At 42.0% G+C, this 23,153-nt stretch overlaps 2 protein-coding genes across 2 annotated transcripts in view; both read left to right on the top strand.

Annotated features, from left to right (window-relative positions):
• The window catches only part of Wdr35 (WD repeat domain 35), a 62,582-nt gene extending 48,951 nt beyond the window's left edge, over nucleotides 1-13,631 (top strand). The window contains exons 22-27 of the mRNA XM_042680783.1: nucleotides 5,650-5,760; nucleotides 5,900-6,064; nucleotides 7,376-7,516; nucleotides 8,524-8,680; nucleotides 12,401-12,641; nucleotides 12,951-13,631. Of these exons, the coding sequence (XP_042536717.1) occupies nucleotides 5,650-5,760; nucleotides 5,900-6,064; nucleotides 7,376-7,516; nucleotides 8,524-8,680; nucleotides 12,401-12,641; nucleotides 12,951-13,101 (966 nt within the window). The 3' untranslated portion in view covers nucleotides 13,102-13,631. The remainder of the gene's footprint in view (nucleotides 1-5,649; nucleotides 5,761-5,899; nucleotides 6,065-7,375; nucleotides 7,517-8,523; nucleotides 8,681-12,400; nucleotides 12,642-12,950) is intronic.
• Nucleotides 13,632-14,991: 1,360 nt separating this feature from the next.
• On the top strand, nucleotides 14,992-22,563 carry Ttc32 (tetratricopeptide repeat domain 32). The gene is made up of 3 exons (XM_042680851.1): nucleotides 14,992-15,234; nucleotides 21,145-21,311; nucleotides 22,155-22,563. The coding sequence occupies exons 1-3, from the start codon at nucleotides 15,080-15,082 to the stop codon at nucleotides 22,292-22,294; spliced, it is 462 nt and encodes a 153-aa protein (XP_042536785.1). The 5' UTR covers nucleotides 14,992-15,079; the 3' UTR covers nucleotides 22,295-22,563.
• Nucleotides 22,564-23,153: the final 590 nt, after the last annotated feature.

The raw sequence follows: 23,153 nt of genomic DNA, 5'->3' as shown, positions 1-23,153 counted from the left end.
AGCTGGGTACAGTATTCTTGGTTGATAGTTGTTTGTTTTTAGGGCATGGCATGCATCATTCCAGGCTCTTCTTGCTTTGATTGTCTCTGCTGAGAAATCTGAGGTGATTCTAATTGGTTTCCCTTTATAAGTGATTACCCTTTTCTCTCTGACAGCTTTAAGGATCTTTTCCTTGTTCTGAGTTGATCCTGTGTGGATTATAATGTGGCGGTGGGATGTCCTATTCTGGTCTGGTCTATTTGGGGTTCTAAAGGCTTCTTGTATCTGGACAGGCCTATCTTTTTGCATGTTTGGGAAGTTCTCTGCTAGGATCCTGTTAAACAAATTTCCTAGACCATTAACTTCTGTTTCTAGGTGCTCCTCTACACCCATTATCCTTAGATTAGGCCTTCTGATGGTGTCTTCCAGGTGTTGGATAGATCTATCATATTTCTTGGACTTGTCTTGGATGGTTGTATGTTCTTTCTCTATAATATCTAGGCTGTCTTCAATCCCTGAGATTCGATCTTCTGCATGGTCTAACCTGCTGTCAAGACTCTCTACTTTGTTTTTTATCTCTTTTCCTTCTAGTTGGTCAGCTTTGATGGCTTCAAGTTCTTTGTTGAAGCTCTGTTTTAGGTCTTGTATGAATTTCTTTACTTCCTTAATTTGGTGTTCAGTGTTTGTCCTCAAATCGCTTAGTTGATTGGTTATGGTTTCTTTGGGCTCCCATTCCTTTTGTTGGGTTCCATTCAGCATTCCCTTTGTGGTCTCCCTGACTTCCTTCAGCTCTTTGTTAATGGATTCCATGAATGCCTTTAGTGATCTTTGTGTGTTCTCTACCTGGTCTCTCAATTCCTGTATTACTCTTTGATTAGCTTCCTCCCGTTCGTGGGATTCCTGCAGATCTCTTTGAGTATTCTCAGCCTGCTCATGCCATTCCTCCCTTTCTCTTTGAGTATTCTCAAGTTGTTCACGCAAATCCTGTATCAGTTTTTGAGTAGCTTCCTCACGCTTATGATATTCCTGTATAAACTTCTGGGATGCCTCCTCTCTCTCCCTGTCACGCTCATACAGAGTCCTTTGTACATTGTCAAACTTTTCATTTATCATGTTTGCCAGCAGTGTTTGTAGAGCTGTTTGGGAACTCTCCTCTGGATTATTCATTATCTGTTCTAACCCCTGATTATCAAGATTGGGAATTGAGATACCCGAATTTGCCATTTTTCTTGTGTTTTTCTGGCTTACTCTGCCCATTTGAGATGAAGATAGCACCAGTTTTGTGCTAGAACACTATCTTAAGGCAACCATCAACCAAAGTTTGCATTTGTACAGTCAATAGTCTACAGATACAATCTAGTTCAACAGATACATCTATTCGACATCAAACAACTACATGTTAAAGGACTTCGAACCGCAGAGAAGAATTTGGAAAACCAGAAATTATTAGGGTTAGGGAGAGATGTGGGTAAAAAATAGGAATAGATTGGTGTGGGGAGGCACAGGGAGAGTTAACTATGTCCTAATCACAGTGCAGGAAATAGGTTGGGTAGGATGCAAGTAGAGAGAGAGAGAGAAAGAAGAAAGGGAAAGGGGAATGAAAAGAGACCAGAAAAAAAAATAGAAACGTAAAAATTAATGTTATTTTAGAGATTAAAAGACCATCTATTTATAGAGGAATATGAATATGTTGAGAGAAAGGGAGGGACATAGAGGAGATGTGGAAAACTTTAAAAAAATGCTTAAAATATTATATAGGTATAAAGAGGTAGTACTGCTATTAATGAATTTAAGTGTCAGAGGTTTTGAATTGAGTAATAAGTTTGTGGGTTAAGTGTGTACACAATGGGGGGTAGGGTCTACTGGTTAACTATGGGTTTATCTGAGGATGTGCAGGACAAGAGTTAAGTCACATAAAGAAGAACAAAGAGGAAAAGATGGAAAGGATAGGAAAGTGAGAAGAAAAGATCAGAAGTTCAGTAGAGCTAGACAAAAAACAAAAAGATAATTAAGAATGAAAGAAAAAGAGAAAGAAGACAAGAAAAGAAAGGAAAACACACATCACGTATTCCTAAAATAAAAATTATAAGAGGAGAAAAGAAAAAAAAAAGTTACTGGAAAACAATTATTTTTTCAGAAGAGGCAAAAATTAAAGATTAATAAAAGTTTTAGAAAAGCAAAAAAAATTTTTTTATATATATAAGGTAACAAAAAACGAAGAAAAAAAAAACAAAACAAAAAAAAAGAAAAAAAGAAAAGAAGAAGAAGAAGAAAAAAAAAAAAAGGTCTTTGATTTTTTTTTTTTGGGGGGGGGGAGGGGTGGGAAGAGTCCTGTATCTCCCTTTTGTCTGTAACCAGAGTGTGGTTGGAGTCTCTGGTCAGCTTGAGGTCCTGTGGCTTGATTGGTTTCTTAAGTCAGTTTGTTGGAACAGGCAGAAAAATGCTCTGCTTTACCCAAGATTTTGAGATCCCCCTCCCAGGTTAGTTTACTGGGAGGGTGATCTGCTTTGAGAATCACAAAAGAGGGGGATGCAATGATGAGGCTAGGTTCTGGGTAGAGTTGAGGCCTTTCTACAAACAGTAGCTTTTCCCTGGGGCTATTTTGTGAAAAAAACTCACAGCACCCAGCCTGGAGCCATTCTCAGGGTTTCTGTTTTTCAATTGATTGTGGAGGCTGCTAGAGGGAGGGGCAGCCTCTGGCTCTGGTTACCCAGTGAGGAGAGCCACTCCAATGGCTGGCGCCTGAGCTGGGTGACTTTTCCCTGGATGGAACTGAGTCTGTGAGGTCACTTCACCGTTAAGTTCTTGTGACCTGCTAAATGACTTGTTTTATTCCAAGGCCTGAGCTGGAGCTAGCTGCTCCTCCGAGCTTTGTCGGTATCCAAGATGGAGATCACCGGTGCTGGGGGGGGAGGGGTGGCCTTCCCTCCTCTGCTCCCGGAGAAGGAGTGAGGAAGTCGGGCTTCTACTCACGCCGAGTCTTGGATCCTGGGTCGTCTCTGGTCTGCAAAGTGCAGGATGAAGTTGTCCGCTCCTTGTCGGTTCTTGCTGGTGTTGAGTAGAATCCGCTCGTCCGCTGCGTCTGGCTCCTTCGTCCCGGACTGTGTCTCAGGTGTGCCCCCGCGGCGGTGGTCGCTGCCGCAACCCTGCCGCCGCAGCGGCAGCTGCTCAGATGTGTCTGCTTGGCTTCCCCTCTCTTGACTAACTCTCTGTCCTGTGATGGCACACTTGGTGTGATTCTCTGGCTTGGGACTGTTCACTGGAACTCTGAAACTGTTTTCTATGCAAGAGCTTGTTCAGATTCCAGCTTCTCCTCCGCCATCTTCCCGGAACTATCCAGAGGTGTTATAATTGTTAGCTCTTGAAGTTTTTAGGTTATCTTATAAAATTTTCATGTGTAGTCAGGAAATATTACTTGCAACAAGAATAATTGAAAAATCTTTCTGTTTATAGTTTCTTAGGTATAGAATGATGTTTTTATTTTCATTTTAAAACAATATATGAGTATTACAGAAACTTGAAAATGGAGGGGAAAATAGTCATCAGATTATCAATTTTTTCAGTTTCATAAAATTGCTTTTAAAACTTAGCTTTTAAAATCACTTTTAAAACATGGGCTACTTGGTGCCATGCCACATGTGTCTCCGTGATCATGTCCTGTCTCTTGTCTCCGGTCATCATGGTGTCCCAATTCAGCTCTCCATGGGAGCTGAATTGATTTGTTGATAGTTTTTTTGTTCTTTCTTCCCTCTCTTGTCTGTTTCCTAACCATGTTATGTATATTTGGAGGCTGCAGGCCTTTGTAACAATGGGCGGCCTGCAGCTGGCTAACTGTATAATAAAGATTCCAGTAGTTCATCTTCAAAAAAAAAAAAAAACCAACCTGGAATGTTTGCAGACAAATGATATGTTAGCAGGCATTTGCTTCAAAATATTTTGAAATGACTAGAAAATTTCAGCATCTAATATTTGTTTTATCTTAATAATTATTTCATTTAAAAAATTAAGAGCAAAGTTCTTTTTCTTTTGAATGCTCTTTTCAGCTACCTTTAGTTATCGCATATTGTTAATGAGTTAGTAGTGTATTTGTTCACCTAATATTTGAATCACTGAACTATACAATACATATGGAGTAAGCAACTCTCTGTTATAGGATCTGGACTCACAGGAGCTGTGTTTTTGCTGGGTAACAGTTAATAGACAAATATAGAATTCTGTAATTTGATTTTCTTATTGTGAATTAAAACAGCTATCTCTGGGGCTGGGAATGTGGCTTAGTGGTAGAGTGCTTGCCTGGCATGCACAAAGCCCTGGGTTTGATTCTTCAGTACCACATAAACAGAAAAAGCCAGAAGTGTTGCTATGACTCAAGTGGTAGAGTGTTAGCCTTGAGCAAAAGTGGCTCAGGGACAGTGCCCAGGCCCTGAGTTCAAGCTCCAGGACTGGCAACAAACAAAACAAAACCCACAACCCTGTGATGGTGATTTCTTCTTTGTGTGAGCAGTACTCGGGTTGAACTCAGGACTTCATGGCTTTTTGTCTAGCTGGTGCTCTACCACTTGAGCTGTATCTCCAATTTCAGCTTTTTGCTGGTTAATTAGAGATTAGAATCTTGATGTTTTTGTCTTCCCAGGCTGGCTTTGAAACTTGATCCTCAGATCTCAGCCTCTGATTAGTTACAATTTTCTGATTAGCTAGAATTATACTGTGAGCCACCAGTCCACCAATGCCCATCTGCATGTGTTTTCTTTTCCTTCCTTCCTTCCTTGGTTCCTTGGTTCCTTGGTTCCTTGGTTCCTTCCTTCCTTCCTTCCTTCCTTCCTTCCTTCCTTCCTCCCTTCCTTCCTTCCTTCCTTCTTCCTTTCCCTCCTTCCTCTTCTCTCTTCACTCCTTCTCTCTTTCTTTTATTCTCTCTCTGCTCCTGTTTGTATCTATTTCCAGTGGTTGCCCCATTCCTTTTCCCTATAATCATATATATTGTAAAGTGCTGACATTGTAAGATAATACAGAATTACAGTTAATTGCCATGTAGTAAATTATCAACTTTTAAAAACTAATTTTATTAGCAAATATTAAAAGTACAAGGGAGCTTCATTACAATAATGCCATATATACATGCAATATACTTTGAAAAAATCCACTTTCTATTTCCTTAATCCCCCATTTTACCTCAACCCTTTAATGTTTGGTGAGTTTCGTTATGATGTCATATCTCATTCTTTGATCCTCTTCACCCTCTAGTATTCTTCTTTTTATTTGTCTCCTTCCCTTTCCACTGTTTCCTCGGCAGTCTCCACTTACTCTCACTGTGAATTTCTTTATAGAGGTTCTTTAGAACGTCTACGATTCCACTGAGCACACAAACAGTTCACTTAACCCCCTCTTGCCCCTCTAGTATAGGATTGTTTTGGAGCTTGACATTTCTGTTCACCAGCTGGGAGAAGGTAGAATGGCAATGCCTCCAGGCTTGAGCCAGTGATGTAATGGTTCTATAGAAGGAGAAGCTTTAGCATCTGTTCAATTTTGTAGCCTCTGCTCCTCTTCTCTGTTTAAAAGAAAAAAAGATCACTCTATCAGTTTACTATTTTTTATATCTCCATGGAGTTTTGCTGAATTAAAATATAAATGGTCTTCTTGGACTGTAAAATCAGATACTTTTTGTGCTTACAGGAAATAGCAGAAATGTTTGAGAGAGTTGGAATGTGTGAACAAGCAGTGAATGCATTTCTGAAATGTAATCAACCAAAGTCAGCAGTGGATAGCTGTGTGCATCTCAACCAAGTAAGGGACTGAAACTCACCATATGGCTGTTGTTTTGGTGTTTCCAAACCTAAAACACGACTAAAGTCTTTCTGGGTGAAGTTTATGATAAATGTTATGTAAGTAGTTGAGTGACTAAATGGTATATTTTTTTTCCTAGTGGAACAAAGCTGTTGAATTGGCTAAAAGTCATAATATGAAAGAAATTGGGTCCTTATTGGCTAGGTATGCCTCTCATTTACTGGAAAAGAATAAAACTCTTGATGCCATAGAACTCTATCGGAAAGCCAGTTACTTTTTCGATGCTGCTAAACTAATGTTTAAGGTAATGTAACAATCTTGGTATTTGGCTTATTCTAGTTAGATTTTTTTTTTTTTGGTTTAGAATGTTTATTGCAGTCCTGAGGATTGAGCATGCTAGATAAGCTCTCTGTCACTGAGCTATACCTCTAGTCCCCTCAAAAATTTAAACATGGTACTGAATACATTTTCCTTATCTTGGAGACAAAATACTTGTTACAGCAAACCCATCTTTTTTTTTTTTTTTTTTTGGTCGGTTGTGGGGCTTGAACTCTGGGCTTGGGCGCTGTCTCTCCACTCTTCAGCTCAAGGTGAGTACTGTACCGCTTGAGCCACAGTACCACTTCCAGTTTTTCTAGTGGTTTATTGGAGACAAGAGTCTCACGGACTTCCCTGTCTGGGCGGGCTTTGAACCGTGATCCTCAGATCTCAGTCTCCTGAGTAGCTAGGATTACAGGCATGAGCCACCGGCCTGAGACTCATTTATTTTTTATTACCACTTTAATTATGTGTATTATTTATCACCTACTACTACCAAGGCTATTTGCTGACACCAGCAACTTCCCAATACCTAAACATTTTGTATTTGGTACTGAAGTTAACAATGAAGTGAAGAATTCACTGGGACTGTCAAGAACCCATTATCTTAACAAGAAATTAAATCCTATTGATGATAGAGTTATTTGCTTATTTATTTATTATTAAGTAGCTGTACAAAGGCGTTACAATTCCATAAGTCAGGTTATGAGTATAAATGCTTCTTGGTCAATGTTACCCCTTCTTTCATTTTCCCCAATGATAGTTTTAAGTCCTTATAAATGTACAAAATTTTAAACTTTATATGTTGCAAAATGTCTTATTTGGAATGAATATTAACTGGTAATCCATGTAGATTTTGCATTTCGTTTGGTTTAATAAAAAGTAGTAAACTTTCCCTCAAAACCATCTAAGTAAGTTTAAACTTCTGAAGGATGAGTTATGTTAATGCCACACTATCTTTGTGTATTTGGAACTTTATTTCTAAATCTGTGTGTTATGGAAAATATCACTTATTCCATCATCCCTTTCTTCACCTTGACTCAGTTACTAATATCAGATGCTATTTTATTTTTAAGATTGCCAACAGTTTTAACTCCAGGCCTAAAAACCAAGGAAAGAACTAACCTTCTGCAAGTAGTAAGGAAAAGAAAATGGCTTTAAAAACATTAGACCCAATAGTAGTGTTTATACACCATCCTAACTGAGCTTCCTCCTTTATTAGAGAATCAAATTTCAGCTGATTTTGGAAAAGATGGTAGTTTTACAACTGTCTTTCCCAATCTTGAACTGTTTCAAGGTTGCAGATGATGAGGCAAAGAAAAGGACTAAACCGCTGCGTGTTAAGAAGCTCTATGTACTATCAGCCTTACTCATAGAGCAGTACCATGAACAAATGAAAAATGCCCAACGGGGGAAAGTTCAAGGAAAGAATTCACAGGTGAGTCAGGCAGAGCATGAGGTGATTAAGACAGGGAGATGGAGTACACCTCCTTATGGACATGTCTATGTTTATTTCTTTACCACACACGGAAAAGGCATGGTGTAGTTAAGACATTTCTGTAGAAATATAGAATGGTTTTTCTGTAAGGCTAGTGTTAGTTTTATGTTATTTTTGATAAAATTTTTACTTGCTTAGTAAATCCCCCTTTCTGATCAGAGAATTAAAAATCTTCTTAGAGGGTCTGGGAAGGTGGCTCAGTGGTAGAGTGTTTGCCTTGCATGCATTGAAGCTCTGGGTTCAATTCCTCAGCACCACATAAGCAGAAAAAGCCAGAAGTGGCGCTGTGGTTCAAGTGGTAGAGCACTAGTCTTTAGCTGAAGTGCTGAGGGACAGTGCCCAGGCCCAGAGTTCAGGCCCCATGACTGACAAAACAAAAAACAAAACAAAAAAAAGCAAAAAAACAAAAAACCTTAGATTATGTGTTTTTGTTTTTGTTTTTTTGCCAGTCCTGGGACTTAAACTCTGGGCCTTGGTGCTGTCCCTGGGCTTCTTTTGTTCAAGGCTAGCACTCTACCACTTGAGCTGTTGTACAGTTTCCAGTTTTTTCTGTGATTAACTGAAGATATGAGTCTCAACGACCTTCCTACCTAGTGAATATGTGTATCTTTATACATATATTATGAATGAATCTCACTAAATTAAATGAACTCCATTTAATTATAAGTTGGATCAATTGTTTTAAAATTTGATCATACTGGCTTAAGAAAATATGAATTTTAATAGAAAAACCAAGTCTGTAATAAGAACATTATGATAAAATGCACTCAAATCTAGGCATGTTGATGTAGCACTAATTCAGATCTTGCTATCATTGTAAGTCCTTGCTGTGTGGGGCTGACTGTGTGTGTGTGTGTGTGTGTGTGTGTGTGTGTGTGTGTGTGCGCGCGCGTGCATGCGTGTGCACACATACACACATACTGACAACAAGTTGGCTTTTCTCCTAGGCCACTTCTGCTTTGGCAGGCTTGATGGAAGAGGAAGCCCAGTCCACAACCAGTCGTTTCACAGATAATGCATGGCGAGGGGCGGAGGCTTACCACTTCTTTATCCTTGCTCAGAGGCAGCTCTATGAGGGATATGTTGATACCGCCTTGAAGACAGGTGGGCTTGTCACCTAATGTGTGTTGTATGGAGGGCCTGCTTCCTCCATTTGTCTCAATTAATTTCAGTAACATTTTCCCCTATGGACTTATTTTCAACTATTTGAAGTTATAAATATATGCTTTGCTTATGAAAACAAGATAGCTAAGCAAACTATATAGTATAATTACAAACTATATGTAAACTATATATAATTACTTGTTATATAATTAAAACTATAAATAGTATACTTATGTAATCCCTTTTTGAAAGTTTTCTTTTCTCATACAAAGCAGTACAAATTCACAGATATTAAATATTTGAGAAATGAAAAAGGGTAGCATTTGTACTCTCTCCCCTTAGGTTAAATATTTAATAGTCCAGTTTCTGCTGTTTTGGAGATCTGAATTGTCCATGTTCAGGCTCATGACTATGTCTCTATCTATATAATAGTTTTATAAACTTTATAATATTGGGAAGTATAACAGAGTCTACTGTTACGTAAATTTTTTTTTTTGCTTCCACTTAAATTGCAGGTTTTATTTCTCCAATCCCAGCAATAGCACAGAAGCCTGATCATAGCCCTCCCCAATTGGTTTCTACTAGGCTAAGATTATGGGGACCTTTGTCAAAGCAAGTGATATAAAGGGCTCCCAAATTTCAGGTACAAATGTGCCTGTTGAGCAGATGGAAGTAAACAGCGCACTGGCCCCAATGCTTCATCAGTTTGACTTTGCATTGCAGTCTGCATTCTTGAAACCAACAGTCTGGAGTGGGAGTCATTCTGAGGGAGTTAAGTTGAAACTGCTTCCTATTAGCTCACCCTTTCAACATTAAACCAAGGGACCAAGAGAGAATGGTTCCAACATGTCATTACATGTATTTCTTCTTATTCAGTCTAAGCTGAGAATGCCATGTAAATGGGTCACTGTGAAATGCAGGAATTTAATTTTTCTCCAATCAAAATAGCAAACCAGTATGATCTCACTGCTATTAACTTTTGAAGGTTTACAGAAGTTAAAGTATTTTTGTTTCTATGTATGAAGGTTGAAAATCATTTTTTTCATAAATACAAGAGCAACCAATTTCACCATTGAGTAAAAGTAAAACTGGGATTTTTTTTTTTAATTAGTACAAAGTGAAACCTAGTTGTAGGTTGCTTTGCTGACACCATGACAAACCAAACTGTAGGATTGGGTCTGGTTTTGTTTCAGTTTTCTTTTCAGTATCCAATGCTCATGGATTAAGTTCTGGAAAGGTTCCAATTGTAAGGTAGGCATCTGTTTGGATTCCATCATGGGTATGCTCCTTGGGTTGGATGCTGGAGGGTGACGCACCTTTTGCCAGACCCATGTCCACTACCCTAGTAGTCATCATTCATTGTCTCCTCCTTGGTATTCCATTCCCTGGAAATCTACTCAGTACCGCAAAATACCTCCAATTCCACCAAATCCTTTCACAAACTGGGATCCTTTTTGTGATTTATCTGTGACAATTTCTAATGTAGCTACAATTTTTTTAATAGTTGTTAGACAACCATTCCAAGAGGGGCATGTTCTCAATCAGCTCATGTTCTGGTCCTGTCTCTTTGTCTGTGAAATGAGATTTATCCTTCTCTTGTTCTGGTGTTAAGTAGAGAATTTTCTCCTCTCTTATGTACTTTTATTATTATTATTTTTAAAATTGTTTCAATTTATTATGAAAATCTAAAGAAGACAGTCTAATGCAGAGTGATAGCATAATACTATATACAGGAGTATATTTTGGGCATGACAAAAAATGTTCTGGATCTTGCTATGTCATATGAAAAGGTGAGCAAATTTGTCAGCTGCACACTTAAGGTTGTTATATTTTATTGGATACATCTGTATATAATGCAACCTCTGTATAAATTATACCACACAAAAGTTGATTTTTGTAAAAATCAATTTTATTCAGGATGGATTTTCAAATTTCATTATTTGCCAGGCACCTAGCTACTCAGGAGGCTGAGATCTAGGATCACAGTTCAAAGCCAGCCTGGGCAGGAAAGTCCATGAGACCCTTATCTCCAGTTAACTACCAGAAAACCGGAAGTGGTGCTGTGGCTCAAGTGGTAGAGCGCTCACCTTGAGCTGAAGAGCTGAGGGACAGCGCCCAGGCCAGAGTTCAAGCCCTACAACCAACAAAAAAAAAAAAAAGAAAAAAAGAAAATTCTCCTTCCTCTGGCTAGAAATTTTAAGGCAAAGATCAATGAAACATGTGATGATGATTTTTATTTTCTTGTTTGATTCTTTTAGGATAATGCTTTCAATATTTTACCACTGAGGATATAATTTCAACAAGGACATAAGGTCTTATTCTTGCTTGAGGCAGGTTTTATGTACTTTAAAAAAGAATAATGGTGGGAGCTGGGAAGGTGGCTTAGTGGTAGAGAGCTTGCCTTACATGCATGAGGCCCTGGGTTCAATTCCTCAGCACCACATAAGAAAAAGAAAAAAAGCTGGAAGTGGCGCTGTGGCTCAAGTGGTAGAGCGCTAGCCTTGAGGTGAAGAGCTGAGGGACAGCGCCCAGGCCCAGAGTTCAGGCCCCACGACCAACAAAAAAAAAAAAAAAAGAAATGTACTCATTGGGCTGGGAAGGTGGCTCAGTGGTAGAGGGCTTGCCTTGCATGCCTGAGGCCCTGGGTTCGATTCCTCAGCACCACATAAGCAAAAAGAAAAAAGGGGGAAGTGGTGCTGTGGCTCAAGTGGTAGAGCACTAGCCTTGTGCTGAAGAGCTGAGGGACAGCGCCCAGGCCCAGAGTTCAGGCCCCATAACCGGACCCCCCCCCAAAAAAATAATGTGTTAAATTTTTTAATAAAGGATCTTGCCTTATAAATTTTGGCCAAAACAGAAAAATATGAAGAAAAAATAAAATAATCTAATAATTTGTATAAAATATTTTTACAGGATGTATTGTCTTTCTTCCTTGGCAAACATAAATCTGCATGAATTTTAAAGCTATATAATATTCCTTGGTGTTTATGTGTTATAATTTATAGATTATTTGCATATGATACTTATATCTAGATTTCTTCCGGATTGACAATATGATAGTTTAGATAATCACCTATAAAGAGCATAATTGTGAGCTATGTGAACAATGAATACATTACTGTTCTTTGAGCATGGCCATGACAGCCATGCAAGCCCCTTTATAGCCCACCCCACCTTCCGTCCATCACATTGGATGGCCACTATGCCTTCATCCATGGTGTCTCAGGTCATCACTAAGAGCACAGTACCTTCTATCCAGATAGGTTACTAGTCTATATGATAATGGATGTTTTTAAACAATCCATACACAGAGAAATTATGCTATTTGAATACTTATGTATTTCTGTAAGGGTAAATTTTTATTTTTTCTTATTGTATAAGAGCTCTTCAGAGATTATGTATAGCAACCCTCTCTCATATATGTTGATTCTCCCTAGCATTTGTAAGTCATTATCACAGAAATATCTAAATGAAATGGAGCAAAAGAATATGTCAAACGTTTTCTGTTTCTAATTCAGCATAGTTATGTGCATTATTTGGTGATTGCTATTTTCACAGGACCTGGAGATCATGTGTCCACTTCTTCCCATGCGTGCTCCTCCTCTTCATCTCTCACTGTTTTATTTCCTTAAGTTCCTTAGTTTCAACTAGAATACCTGAACAGAGTTCCTTTTCAGAGCATGTCCACTGATCTCCAATGTCAATTGCCTCCCTTTTCCCTAGCTCTTCACCTGAGAGACTATGAGGATATTATCCCTGCGGTGGAGATTTACTCACTGTTAGCGCTCTGTGCCTGTGCCTGTAGAGCTTTTGGCACCTGTTCGAAAGCTTTTATTAAACTTGAATCTTTAGACAGTCTCACTGCAGAACAGAAACAGCAGTATGAAGACCTTGCTCTAGAAATCTTTACCAAACATATTCCAAAAGATAACAGAAAATCTGAATTGAACAGCATTCTTGAAGGGTAAGCTAATTATCATTAATAGCTGAATTTACTTCAGTAGAAGCTTAGATTTCTTTATGTAAATATGTACTATAACTAAAGCACTAACATTTGCACTAATTTTCTTAATATTATAGTGTTTTATTTAATCTTTCAAATGAATTGATTTTTTATTACAAGAATAATTTTTGGTAAAAAACTTTTTGGAATAAAAATGTTTTACTTGAGGTTTACTTTGAATTTTTTCTTGGTTATAAGTATATTAAATAAGGGTAAGATAAATTGGAAATATTAGAATATAATTAATTACTTTTCCCTTTGATTTCATAGTGGCGAAGGTAAACTCCCAACATGCATTGCCACAGGAAGCCCAATCATTGAATATCAGTTCTGGATGTGTAAAGTCTGCAAACACTACGTTCTTGCTCAGGAAATAACTAACTACAGCTTCTGTCCCTTATGCCATAGTCCAGTGGATTAAAGATGAACTATATGTAATTACAAAATATATGTTGCTTTACCTGTGTCTCTAATAATGTTGATTTCCATGAGTTTTATATGAAAATCAGTGCCATCATTTTACACAAAATACATTTTGTGTATTTTTATACAGAATATAAAGATAAGAACAACTTTTGCACAAAAATACAACTGTGCAATGGATGTGAACTTTATTTGATCTATCAGTTAATTATTTATGTACATTGGCTACCATGGAAATATTACAAATAAAAATTTTTATTACGATGTCAAGGAAGTAAGTGAGGGTGGAGGAGGCATGGGAGTGGGACTTTGAATTTAGAGAGAATGAAGCAACCAGCATGTGAAGTGAGCTCCATTTTATCTATACTTTAAGAATTGGTTTTCCTATGTGTTATTTTCAGAAGTGAGAAAGCTTGGGCTCTGCTTATGAAATAAGTTTCTATAGAAAGAACCATTTTATTACAGTGCTGCTTGAAACATTGTAACAGAATGCATCCTTCATTAATAAAGTGTCTTGCTCTGTGTGTGTGATTCTTTCTTGATGGATACCTATTTTGATTTATTACTAATTTAGAAGAGGAAAAATACATTCAATAATGGATAGTTTCTTACCTCTTTATATAGCTAATGTTTTCTGTGAACTCACATGCTCCCATTTGTGGCAAAAGACTTAAGACTTTAAAGGTATGCTTAAATTTGGCTGATACTCAATGAGGCGATAAAAGTATGGTACACTGCTATTGTAATTTATAATACTTAGGTTAATTCACTTCCCTCTGTGTCATATTTAATAATTTTTTATATATTTTATATATATATAATTTTATATAATGCCTGTTGCAGAGTGAGAATAATGAGCTAGAAGAGGCTTAGAGCCTAGGGGCATTTAGGAGTTTATGTGCTTGAATGAAAGAAAACTGGTCTCTGAAGTCTGTGCACATGTCTGGTGGGAAATGACAGGGCTACAATGGTTCCAAATACATTGCCAAGCAAGCTGTCTGCGGCAGAAAGGCCTACAAATCAAGCAAGGATGTGTGTGCATTTTTTTTTGTCGGTCATTGGGCTTGAACTCTGGGCCTGGGCGCTGTCCCTGCGCTCTTCAGCTCAAGGCCAGCGCTCTACCACTTGAACTACTACGACAGTTCCGGTTTTCTGAGTGCTTTATTGGAGATAGAGTCTCACGGATTTTGCTGCCTGGGCTGGCTTTGAACCTTGATCCTCAGATCTCAGCCTCCTGAGTAGCTAGGATTACAGGGGAGAGCTACTGATGCTTAAAAATTTTTTTATAGCCTTTAAGTGATCTAATTTCTATTGGTGTGTATATGTGTGTGTATGTATGAATGCATTACACTTCGGTGGCAGTAAGCTTTCCTTTGTGAAATGAGAAGGAACAACACGTAACTCAAGCCTTATGGAAAGGTCCTCATGGAAATATTCTGAGTCAGTTTTCTTTTGTCTTTTTTGCTGAGGGCAATGCGCTGACACCGTTGGGGAGTCAACAGAACTGGGGGCCGCGAGAAGAACGGCTACAGAGCCGTGGTGACCTAGTTACAACACACTCCGTAGGTCACTGGGTGGCTTCCGGTCGTCCACGAGGCCGGAAGCGGGTACTCGGCGCAGTAGTCTTGAAACCTGAGGCCCGGGCGCGGCCCTGGGGTCGTGGTCCTCTGGTGACGCGGAAGCAGGTTGGGGTACCGGAAGGACTGCGCCGTGACCGAGCCAGCTCCTCGCACCGCGGGTACGGAAGCCACTTCGAACCTTCGACCCCCGGCCGCTCCGGCTCTTCCGGGAAGCCACGCGGAAGGAGGAGGGAAGGAGGGAAGCACGGACCGCTTCGTGTCTCGCGAGAACACGGGTGCCTTCCGTGAGTGCAGAGGGCTCCTAATCCCGGAGTGCGGAAGTGGGCCTGTGGCGCCTCCCTCACTCGCCCCAAAGCCAATTCCCCTCCCATACTGCGAGTCCGGCGCTCGACCGCGATGGCTGGCCGGCCGCAGCATGAAGCCCAAACTGCCCTCGCCCTAGCCCAGGCCCACTTCGACAAGGGCGAGTTCGCCGAGGCCGAAGCGCTGTACTCGGCCTACATCCTCCAGTGCGCGCGCGCGGCCCCGGCGGCCGGCGAGTGTGGCGGGAGGTAACTATCGCGAGACAGTGGTTCCGCGGGCCGGGCCGGGCCTGGCGGGGCGGGGCCGAGCGGGCGGGGCGGGGCCGGGCCTGGCGGGGCGGGGCCGGGCCTGGCGGGGCGGGGCCGGGCCTGGCGGGGCGGGGCCGGGCCTGGCGGGGCGGGGCCGGGCCTGGCGGGGCGGGGCCGGGCCTGGCGGGGCGGGGCCGGGCCTGGCGGGGCGGGGCCGAGCGGGCGGGGCGGGGCCGAGCGGGCGGGGCGGGGCGGGGCGGGGCCGAGCGGGCGGGGCGGGGCCGAGCCTGGCGGGGCGGGGCCGAGCGGGCGGGGCGGGGCGGGGCGGGGCCGAGCGGGCGGGGCGGGGCCGAGCGGGCGGGGCGGGGCGGGGCCGAGCGGGCGGGGCGGGGCGGGGCGGGGCGGGGCCGGGCCGGGCCGAGCCGGGCCGAGCCGAGCCGGGCCGAGCCGGGCCGGGCCGGGCCGGGCGGGGCGGGGCCGGGCCGGGCGGGGCGGGGCCGAGCGGGCGGGGCGGGGACGAGCGGGCGGGGCGGGGCGGGGTCGAGCCGGCCGGGGCGGGGCGGGGCGGGGCCGAGCGGGCGGGGCGGGGCCGAGCGGGCGGGGCGGGGCGGGGCGGGGCCCGGGCCGAGCGGGCGGGGCGGGGCGGGGCGGGGCGGGGCCCGGGCCGAGCCGGGCCGGGCCGGGCCGGGCGGGGCGGGGCCGGGCCGGGCGGGGCGGGGCCGAGCCTGGCGGGGCGGGGCCGAGCCGGCCGGGGCGGGGCGGGGCCGAGCGGGCGGGGCGGGGCGGGGCGGGGCGGGGCGGGGCCCGGCCGGGCCGGGCCGGGCCGAGCCGAGCCGAGCCGAGCTACCGGAGGTCTGCGGTGCTGGCTTTCTCAGGCTTAGGGACCATATGTGGAGCCCAAGGGCCTGGGATAAAAGAGGAAAAAAGAAAAGGAATGCTCTAGTGTAGCGGTGCCCTGGGAACGCGCGTCCGGCAGGCAGAAAGGGACCATACCATGTGGGTATAGACAGTTTATTGAAACATCATACGCCTTGTACAGCAAGGGGGCCTAGCGATAAGTCCGTGGTCACGGACAGTCACAGGACAATCACAGGACAGAAAGTTTTCGGGGACTGCAGACAGTAAAAGCTAACCTTTAATCAACCTTTGTTGTCAACAAAGGTGGAGCAGTTCCCTGTGAGCAAAGATAATAAAGAGAAAGCAAGGTGCAGCTGGGCTCCATTAAGGACTCTCGAGGCGCCGTTCTACGGAACTGTTTGGAGGAGCACGGAGGGCACTTTCCCCATGTCCTCCACCGAGGTCGTGGCCGGGCATCCAGCCCTTGGTCCCGATAGGGAAGGGCTTCCTCCTTCCAGGCTGGAGGCTGCAGCTGCGTGGCCCGGCCTTGGCCAGGGTTATGGAGGAGCGTTCTCGTTGTCCAGCGAACATAAACCTCACACAGCACACGGATCCTCAGGCGGGGTCACGCGAGCCTGTGTCTCCCACACTCCAGGACAGTGCTTTCCAAATTACAACCACTGAGTTATAAAATCACCTTACTCGATGGGGACCAGCATTTTTAATAGAAAGGAATGGAGCAGGATAGAAAACATGAAAAGCAAAATCTTCATTCGTTTGGAGAGTGAGGAACTGATGAGTCAAAGCAGTAAAAGGAGTGGCAACCCACCGCCCAAGAACCATCCCGCAAAGTCGCATAGATTGTAATTCAGTTCAGGACATGGGGGCACTCGGGACCGCGCGCCACCGCCATGACACCTCTCAGAGCCTGGCTCCACCTCGCCCGGCTCCCAAGAACGCAGTGCCTTTAGGGGTGGTGGGCACTGGCGCAGCCCCGCAAGAATAATGGCGGAGGCTTTCACGGGCTGGGGGACAGCTTGCCAGCATTCTAGGCCTCGGAGCCCGCCCATCGGGGCCTGAGGTGACCTCCCTCCCCACTGGGGGAGACCTCACCCCGCGACAAGGACACTCGAAGGCCCTAATGGTCCTGGCAGGTGTGCCGGCCGGCGGAGAAACCGTAGAATGGCGAGCGCTGGTGCCCACCGGAAGCCCCGAGGATCTGCTTGTAGGCCTGTGCGTATCGTCCGAAAAAGCTGCTCCCAACTTCCCCAACCTTTTAAAAGACGCCGTTAGTCCAGCTGGGCATTCCAGAAGAGTTGCCAACGTAGGATAAAGCCGAGATAGAAAGTCATGCTTCTCAATTCCCTTTTGTTTGTGAAAACCACAGAAATGTCTTCTGGAAGTGACTTGAATGGCGATTAGAATGGTGATGTTAGGCCACCTCCAGACGAGACCTCCAGAGCGACACTCCGCGTTTGTCCCGCGAATGGAGGACGTGGAACAAGACCCGTGGGAGGAAAGAAAAGGGGACCGGTGAAGGCGGTTTCCAGGGACAGCCATTGATCTGTATGCATCTTTGGCTCTTTTTGTTTTGGAGAGGTCTGGGAAGACGGGCCAGTGACAGGCCTGAGGCGGTGCTACTTCAACCACAGCAAGGGCTTTGGCCACTTGCCCCCTCCCTTTTTTTTTTGCTTAAGGCTGGTGCTTTACCACTTGAGTCACAGCCCCACTTCTGGCATTTTGCTGGTTAATTGGAGATAAGAGTATTATGAACTTTTCTGCCCTGGCTGGCTTCGAACCACCACCCTTGGATCACAGCCCCTGGAGTAGGATTATAAATGTGAGCCTCCAGGGCCTGGCCTTCATCTCGTTTGTGTTTTTTTTTTTTAAATTAAAAAATTGTTGCAAAGAGCATTTTAAGTATGCCGAAAATAGTATAAGACTTTAGGTATTCATCACTTGGCTTAATTATGGTTCACCTACCCAGACCTCAGATTCCTGTAGGGATGCTTCAGAATGCTTTCTTAGAAGTCAAGAATTCTTTAAAAGGCCTGACCACAGTATCATTAGTGTCACAGAGTTGTTTAACATCAAATATCCAGACCCTGTTAGAACTTTTCTGATGGGCCAATAAAAGTGCTTTGTTGTCATTCGGTCAGTTGATTGACCAATAAAAGTGCTTTGTTATCTGTTCAGTTGATTTTTTGGATTACATTCTCTTCGGTTTCTGGGTTTTTTGGTTGATCATGAGGCTTGAACTCAGGGCCTGGGTATTGTACCTGAACTATTTTTACTAAAAGTTGGTTTTCTATCACTTTGAGCCACAGTTCCACTTATCTGCTCAGTTGATTTTTTTAGCAGTTGATTCAACTCAGGATGCACATCTGGTCCCTATTTAGAGTCAAATCCCCGCCCCCCCCATGTCCCTTGTAACTTATAGTTAACAGATTCCCATGTCTTAGAGTTGCCATATTTAGGATTTAACAAATGTGTCTTTTGAGTGTCATCTGCCTACTGTATTGCTCGTAAATTAAATTTTGATCCAATTTAGAGTCAACATTATGGCAAGACTACAGGTGGCCACCCAGTATGTCATATCAGTTGTTTCCTTTTTTACAGTATTTGTAGCCTCTCCTGATAATACTGCTTGTCCAAAGCATCTTTGTATTTTATGCATAGATGTGTAGCATTTCTTGTTACTTCTCATTTTCACGCTGATGGTGTGGAGTGGAGCACAGTGAGAAAAGAAAGGGCCTAGAGAAGTTGGTTCCCTGATTTTTGACAGGAAGGTTTTTATTTTGTGTGGGGACTGGGACTTAGGACCTCACGCTCTTGCTCAGAGCTGGCACTGCACCACCTTGAGATACTCTTCCAGCTAAAATATTTTTATTTATTTATTTATTTATTTATTTTTGGTGGTCAGTTGTGGGCTTGAACTCAGGGCCTGGGCCCTGTCCCCAAGATTTTTATTGATAATATAAGCTTATTTTTGTATGAGGTTTAACTAACTACTGAAGTCTGGATTCTTACCCTGTTAGACTCATGTGGAATTTGAAACATTAAATTGCTTTCTTAATTCAATGATACATCAGAATGATAGTTAATCAAAGGTCTGGACAGGAGCTAGGATGGTGCCATCATCCCTTTCTCCTTGCCTCCCTCCAAAGAAAATTAATAACTAGAGGAAACTTGGTTTTCTATCCTATTTCAAGTTCTAAGAATAGACTTACCTTGTGAGTTTAAAAATTTACTCAAAAGCAGCCTAAGAGCTCAACATTCCATAGCAATTTCTGCCCTTTATAGGAGAGAAAGTCTGCCATGGCTTAGTGGAGCTCACTGAGGCTGCACCCTTGCTTTCTCTGCCACAGTGCAGGGGACTTTTCTCAGCCTTGGTTTCTCATCTGTAGAATGAGTCATCAGTTTCCTTCAGTTCTTGGAACTCATGGATTGAACTGAATCCTATCAATTTATTTTTCCCCCTAAATCATTTTTTGAACGATTCTCCTGAATAATTTCAAAACAAGGCAATACTTGCAATCATTGAATGGCTCTTACTCTGGACAGTTTATCATATTTTCTTTTTAATATCCAAAGGTGCGATTTTAGCTGTAATCTAATTTTCACATATTTTGTCTTGGCCAAAGCTAATAAATACTAAAAATTCACATTTGGGTTAGGTAACCTGGTTAAACTCCAGTACAAGAAATACTGTGTTTACAGAAATCTTAATATTCCAAAAATAACTAGCCTTAACTGTCAGCTTATTTCCAAAAAAAAAAAAAATTGTGGAGAAACAAAATTACTGCATGAAATGTAGGCTTTTAAGAGTTTGTTGGAATGAGACCTAATTTTGAATATAACGTTCTATCATCCTCTGAGAATATAAAAATTTATAGCAAAGCCTCCAAGGCTCAAATATAGTGACTAAAATTTTATTGAAGTCCCCAAGCTACATTTTTCTTCAGACTATACTGGGCACAGTTCAGTGATGTCCTAGTAGAGAGATGACAGGCGTGCGCCCTCTTCTGGTGGCATCCAGAAGTATCCTGGAAGCTGACAGGACAGAACATTCATTCCTAAATTGGAGCAGTTCCTCTGAGCAAATTTAGATGATTACTTCTGCAGGCAGCAGTAGTCACAGTCCTTGTCTAAGCTCTCAAGAATCCGGATGTTAAGGGAAGTAGTCACCTATTTTCCAAGAAATCTACTTTTACTATGGAGTCCAACAAAGAAAAGAGATAAACGATGCAACTTCTCTGGTTTAGGTGTGAGAATCTCACTGCAATTGAAGAAAGGAACAGCATGTTCCCCGACTCAGAGTCGAGTTCTCCCTGTAGGAGAGTTGCCTCATACCAGGATGCCTTGGGGCAGTAAAGGGGAAGAGGGCTGTGACTGCTCACTTTCAGAACTTGGCAGCCTCCAGAACTGGTACTGTTGGGACCTCAGAAGTGGGCTGGAGCCCAGTCTCCTCGCAGGAAGCCAACCTGGTCTTGGCTGGGGATAAAGGAGAGTTCCAGCCAGGGCTGGAAGGAGGGCACCTCTGGGCCAGAGATCATGCCTTAATCACCAATGTGTTGGCTGAATTTTCACCTGTGGTTAAGTTGCATTGATTTATCAGAAAATGACATCAATTCTCATTGTTTTAAGGTCACTTCACAATTTGAGAGTCAAATTGATACTTCACCTTTTGACACCTGCTTAGCACACTTGAACTCTTGGTTGCCTTTCCTTCCTTCTCAGAAGCATCTGATCTATCTTCTCTGCCCTGCTGCTGTGTGCTTAGACTACGTTAGTATTGTCTTCAGCAAACCATGCTGGTAGTGAACAGGGGCTTTGAACACGGAAACTCATGCTTTTCATACTAACACTGTACTGTAACTCCACAAAAGAAGATAACAAGGTTAAACACAAATTCATTTCAGTTCCCTATTTATCTGCTCATTTTTTTTCCAGCTTGGTTTTTCACAGCATATTATAAGCTATGAAGTTTGACAGTGCCCAGAAGAGAATGAAAGTGGAAATGAGAGGAATTTGGTAATGCAGTGTTTTTAATGTGAACTTTTATGTTTAAAGCAAATGCAGCCCTGAGGATTTGGCTACTGCGTATAACAACAGGGGGCAAATCAAGTACTTCAGGGTTGATTTTTATGAAGCCATGGATGACTACACAGCTGCCATAGGAGTCCAACCCAATTTTGAAGTTCCGTATTACAACAGAGGGTTGATACTCTATCGGCTGGGTAAGAAGTTTTTTTCTGGATTTAATGTTTTGCCCCCCTTCCTACCAACTATTCTGTTTTTTTTTTTTTCTTCAAAACTATCAACAGCTGTAAAAACAAATGTGGTAATCACCAGCATTTAAAGTTATGTGAAATTTAGGTTTAGAGCTTAGAACAAAGGAAGCATACCTGAGCGTATTTTAGGGCTTTTGTCAGGCATTATAGATCACAGCAGAGCGCTGGGGTGGGAATTGGACCTGGGCACAGGAGTGGGGGTGACCCTATTACTTGTGTCTGTGTGTTTCCAACTGCAGAATGAGGATAATGCTGACAGGAACCTGTGACACTTTTCCGAGCAAACGTCTTTGGAGACACAGGAGACAATAGCGAGTGAAGTTTTGTATCACTGGATTAAAAGAGACTGTGGATGCTATTCCTTATTAAAATGAAAATAAAATCCAGCTATTTCTCAATTGTACTAAAACTGTGTAAAACAAGTGATACATTTTTGTTAAAATTTTATGATGCTACTCTATTAAATTGTATAAAGAAATCCATAGCTAATTTTATTTTCTTAATTTTTTTTGGCTGTGCTGGGGATGAAACCCAGAGTCCTACCTATGCTGTACAGTTGCTTTGCCACATCCTGGTCTTCCACTAAACTTAGATATAGTTGTTCTGAAGCACAGAGGAAATTACCTCGATGTGCACATCTCTGTATCATCATTGAAAGGAGAAAGCTTCCTTTGATAGAAGTGGTTGAAAATCTAAAAGTATGAGTATTTAAACATTGTTGTGAGTAATAAATAGGATACTCAGGGTTTTTTTTTTTCTTCTTTTTTTTTTTCCCTGGTTCTGGCACAGGATATTTCGATGATGCTTTGGAAGATTTTAAGAAGGTATTAGACTTAAATCCTGGATTTCAAGATGCTGCTTTGAGCTTAAAACAGACTATCTTAGATAAAGAAGACAAACAAAGAAGAAATATGGAACATAATTATTAAAAATTTTAACTTAATTGAGATGTTAACTCATGGTCCAATATATACAGATGATTGGCTCAAATTTAAAGTAAGTATTGAGCTATTTTGATTTATATTTAAGATAAAAGAATCCACAAACTAGAATTAAGGTTAAATAATATATTTAAGGTTGCTAATTTCAGGTTGAGAAATTATGTCAGATAGGTCTGCTTTTTATAAAGTATAAATAAATCATTAATGTATAAATATTTGCGGGGGGAGGATGGGAAGGGGAAACAAAGGAGGAGGCTACAATGCTTGATAAGAAATGTACTCATTATCTTGCCCATGTAATTGTAACCCCTCTGTACAGTATTTTCACAATAAAAAAGTATAAATATATGTTATTACAGTAAAATACTTTAAGCAATGTGTGATATTTTCTTCATTAAAACTTTTCATTTTTCTTTTTATTTCCAGCTTAAATTTTTTTTCATCTAAAGTTTAAAGTAATACAATCAATACCTATAAATTCTTCATCAGTTAGCATTATGACACATTCGCTTTTTATTTGTATTTAAACCTGAAACATTGTTGAATCATTTGAGAATAAAATACAGATATTACAATACTTCCCCCCTAAGTATTTCAGCTCACATCTTTCAAAAATAGATACCTTTCTTTTAAAAAAAACATTTTCTTGTAAAGATGCTATACAGATAGGTTACAGTTACATGAGCAAGGTAATGAGTACACTTTTTTTTTTCTTGTTCTTGTGACTTCTTTTTCTTTGTATGTTTTTTCTTTTGTATGTTTTATGCTGCACAGAGGGGTTACAGTTACATGAGCAAGGTAATGAGTACATTTCCTATTGAGCATTGTTGCCTATGAGTACATTTCT

The sequence above is a fragment of the Dipodomys spectabilis genome, unplaced genomic scaffold, assembly GCF_019054845.1.
Source record: "Dipodomys spectabilis isolate Male_0828 unplaced genomic scaffold, ASM1905484v1 ptg000066l, whole genome shotgun sequence".
Taxonomy (NCBI): domain Eukaryota; kingdom Metazoa; phylum Chordata; class Mammalia; order Rodentia; family Heteromyidae; genus Dipodomys; species Dipodomys spectabilis.
This window is presented reverse-complemented; position numbering and strand designations above follow the sequence as displayed.